Source organism: Orbicella franksi, chromosome 3 (assembly GCF_964199315.1).
Source record: "Orbicella franksi chromosome 3, jaOrbFran1.1, whole genome shotgun sequence".
Lineage (NCBI taxonomy): Eukaryota > Metazoa > Cnidaria > Anthozoa > Scleractinia > Merulinidae > Orbicella > Orbicella franksi.
The window spans coordinates 12575657-12580000 of record NC_138147.1 but is presented as its reverse complement, the minus strand read 5'-3'; the positions used below and the strand labels follow the sequence as shown (position 1 = coordinate 12580000).

At 39.0% G+C, this 4344-nt stretch overlaps 1 protein-coding gene across 1 annotated transcript; it reads left to right on the top strand.

Moving 5' to 3' along the window:
• Positions 1–3066: 3066 nt before the first annotated feature.
• On the top strand, positions 3067–4344 carry LOC145483032 (uncharacterized). The gene has a single exon (XM_081461654.1). It carries the CDS (start codon positions 3116–3118, stop codon positions 3986–3988), a length of 873 nt encoding a protein of 290 aa, XP_081317780.1. The 5' UTR covers positions 3067–3115; the 3' UTR covers positions 3989–4344.

Here is a 4344-nt window from a genome sequence, read left to right as displayed (position 1 = left end):
ACAGCGTTTTTCTCGCATTCAGATTGGCTAGTCAAACTCGGGATTGTGTGCTATCCACCACGCGGCTCAAGAGAGTAGGGGGAAAAATGGTTTCTCGGTTCGTTACCTTAACAGACTGAATTTTTTAAATTTTTTTTTCTTTTTTTTTCTTTTTTTTTTTTGCAGAATGTGTTAATGAGGTTTTGTAATTTCACTAAACTTTGATTTCTCTTGTTGATCACTTGATGTATCACATGACTTTTCTCTCGCTGCTACACATTTCCACACGAATGCACTTGCCAAAGAATTTTTGCTGTCTTCTGAGTCAATTTAAATTTTTTCTGCCATTTGATCCTCCTATTGGTTTAGTAGACTTAAAAGCATTTATTCTCAGTGTCAGTGGCTAGTGGTAGATATTTACCTCGCCGCTTCGCAGCGTGGTAAATATTTCTACCACTATAGCCACCTCAACTATACTACGGGGAATCATAAGGGGTGGGGGGGGGGGGGAATGACTGTTAAATATTGTCCTCAAGTAGTATATTCAGACAAATCTTATATATGTGCCTGTTCACTCTTTAGGTTAGATGTAGTCCTCAAATTAAAAGCAGTATCTACAACAATCAAGTTACATGCGATACCTGGAATCAAAAGGCCGTTTAGGCCATGCACCCCTGTCATACTATATTTTCCCACTGGAACTGAAGGTGGTAAAAATAAAGAGCCGTTAAAACTTAGAGAAGTTGAAAACCGTGTAGTTTCTGATAAGCCATTTTTTGCTAAAAAAAGAAATAAAGTTTACTAGTTGCTGCTTTGAAAATATCCAAAAGGAAATAGTGTGTTTCACTGAATGATGTACCCGATGCCATTTGCTTGGAAATAGGCCAATTTTCCAACATGGCGCAGAACATTGGGGACTTAATTAAATAAAAGCAATCATTTCCGGGTCGAGGATTGACTGAAATATTTATTTTGTCCAACTGTCTTAATGAACTGGGCAACCTTGATCCCAGGCTTCCCCTTCTTTGCCTCCCATGTTATATTCAGCCAAATGTTGCAAAATTCAACAACTTGCACCTGCATATTCAACAGCTTATATTTATGTTCAACAACATATATTTACATTCAACATTTTATATTTATATTCAACAATACGCATTTTCTTTCAACTTCAACCTAAATGATTTTCATTCAACAAAAATAATTATTCAGCTTCTACCAAAATCATTTTCCTTCAACAACAATATTTGTTCAACTTCAACCACAATTATTTTTATTCAACAATAAAGTTCCCGGACATTCAAAATATCGTCATTCAACAAAATTCCCCGTCCCTCCCCTCGAACTACCCCGAACGCTGTCACAAATCCCTAGTGTTTTGGGTACCCAAACACTGAAAGCGTAAACCCGATGCAAGTGAAATCATCCACAATTCTGCTCAAAACCCATTTATCTTCTTACGAAGCTTTGTCTCAATAAATTAAAGCGTTCTTTAGCTTGATATAAACACAATACGTCTCTGAAAATAGTCGCAATTCATAACAGACTGTCTGATCCGAGTCCGCAGTTATAACGACATATAAAACCGAATTCAAGCGCCAAAGATCCTTGTATGAACATGCGCTTGGTGCCTATCGATAACCCTTGAAATGCACGATATTTAAAACGAGAAAGGCGCTTTCTAAACCTCCGATAGTGCGGCGATTAAAATCAATATACAAACGAACGGCCGTCACGCAATATGCAGGTCTCAAGCTGTGACCGACCTCTGTATGTGTTGCCTGTCGGAAATAAACTCTGGCTTAGACTTGTTTGTCGCTCTTTCCTTGACCATCCCTCCCAGTATACGTAGATTTTGCCGGAATATATAAGATGAAGATATAAAAGATTTGCTTTGCCTTTTAATCCTCGGTCGATTTGGCTACCCTGAATTAAAGAAACGATAACAAACAAGCATATTGGAAAGGGTACCCATATATCACCAGGGATTTGGGTATCCCACTTCCCAGTGTTCAAAGGACTTAATCTTGTCTACTTTATTTGCATTTTTTGTAGAATTGTCTCCCAAGAAAAAACTGCTTTAATGGCAAAATCTAATAGGAGGATGGTTAAGGAAAGAGCGAGAAATAAACAAGTCTAAGACTTTCCCTGTATCCAAAGATTAGCCTTGTCTATACTTGTCTATACTAACAAAAACTTATTTAATGGCATAGAGAACTGTTCGCCGGCAAAATCTACGTACACTAGGAGGGATGGTCAAGGCCGGAAAGAGCGAGAAACAAGTCTAAGCCAGAGTTTATTTCCGACAGGCGACACATACAGAGGTCGGTCACAGCTTGAGACCTGCATATTGCGTGACGGCCGTTCGTTTGTATATTGATTTTAATCGCCGCACTATCGGAGGTTTAGAAAGCGCCTTTCTCGTTTTAAATAACGTGCATTTCAAGGGTTATCGATAGGCACCAAGCGCATGTTCATACAAGGATCTTTGGCGCTTGAATTCGGTTTTATATGTCGTTATAACTGCGGACTCGGATCAGACAGTCTGTTATGAATTGCGACTATTTTCAGAGACGTATTGTGTTTATATCAAGCTAAAGAACGCTTTAATTTATTGAGACAAAGCTTCGTAAGAAGATAAATGGGTTTTGAGCAGAATTGTGGATGATTTCACTTGCATCGGGTTTACGCTTTCAGTGTTTGGGTACCCAAAACACTAGGGATTTGTGACAGCGTTCGGGGTAGTTCGAGGGGAGGGACGGGGAATTTTGTTGAATGACGATATTTTGAATGTCCGGGAACTTTATTGTTGAATAAAAATAATTGTGGTTGAAGTTGAACAAATATTGTTGTTGAAGGAAAATGATTTTGGTAGAAGCTGAATAATTATTTTTGTTGAATGAAAATCATTTAGGTTGAAGTTGAAAGAAAATGCGTATTGTTGAATATAAATATAAAATGTTGAATGTAAATATATGTTGTTGAACATAAATATAAGTTGTTGAATATGCAGGTGCAAGTTGTTGAATTTTGCAACATTTGGCTAACCATACCATGTCGGATGTTGGTGAGGGAGAGAGCCTGGAATAGAGGTTGCGAGCGCAGTGTTGCCAAATGACGGCGACATCTTTTGCAAATGCTTTCCGCTTTTTCTTTCGCCAAGATGTACAACATTTATGTCACTAACAAATCTAATAAGAACGTCTACGTGCGCCTAAAGAGTCAGAAGATTTCCTCGACGAACGAAAGTTTTAATCATGAGTTGGAGAGGCTTATGGGACGTGACAATCAAACGACGGACTCGCAGCTACAGCGACAGCAGTCCGTAAACTCATATTTGGTGCGATGGGGATTCTGCAACATCCCTGCATATGTAACGATGCCGTTTGCAGCTGAAGTACATAATGATGAACCCCGCATGTATGCGACCCTGTATGCTCGTTCTAAGTTGTGGATTATGGACTATGAAGTGAATTGTGCTAGATATGGATGCGTATTTGTCGACAAGAAGAAGCCATCTAGGAAGCAAGAACAAGAAGAACTGTATCTTAGCAAAACCAACCCCAATCCAGTGTGGATCCCAAGAAGGTCAGGAGACTTTTTATTTGAAAACATCATTGATGCCGGCGTTGATGCCGTAGAAGGTAATCTTTATTTCGGTAGATCGTCAATTGGCTGCCCTAAACCTTGCAAAGTCACCACAAAGTCTGTTGATTTTAGAACTGTGTTCGACTGTTGGAAAACATTCAGTGGCGAGCAGGCATTTAGAGGTGAACTCCTACAAAACACTGGTTATGAGCTTGTTCGTACCAAGATTGGTGACCCATTACCCCCCAATGCTGTCATTGCCGGTGTAAGCGACTCCGATGGAACACTCTACCTTGGAAGAGTTGGAGGAAACATTCCCTGTGCAGTTAGCACCGAGAGTGACAGAATTAAGCATTTTTGTTTCTACGCGGCTGGGGTCAAACAGGTAGAAAGTGGTGAAATTGTTGTACTGACGAAGTAGATGCAACTAATTTATCAGTTGTGGGGAAATTATTGTTCTGATGATGATATGATTTAGCTCGTGATCAGAGCGTTTTTTAGCGAAGGTGTATGTAAATAATGCTTTATCTTTTCTCTTAATTTACGGATCTGTTTCCGATAGCCCATTTTTTTCGTAAAGCATGTGTATTAGGATACATATAGGTACGAATACCTTACATGGTATACTATTATACTATAGCTACAATTTATATTCAATGTACAAATATTCTACAAAAATATTCGGTGTGTAGCCAGGCGTGTACGTTAAAGATTTTGGTAAAAATCAAATGTCAGTAAAGATTGTGATTGTGTTTTCGTTGGTCAGACATCACACGC

Bases quoted from the DNA above. Each gene is read 5' to 3' on its own strand.
- LOC145483032 (XM_081461654.1), top strand. From the start codon at position 3,116: ATGCTTTCCGCTTTTTCTTTCGCCAAGATGTACAACATTTATGTCACT.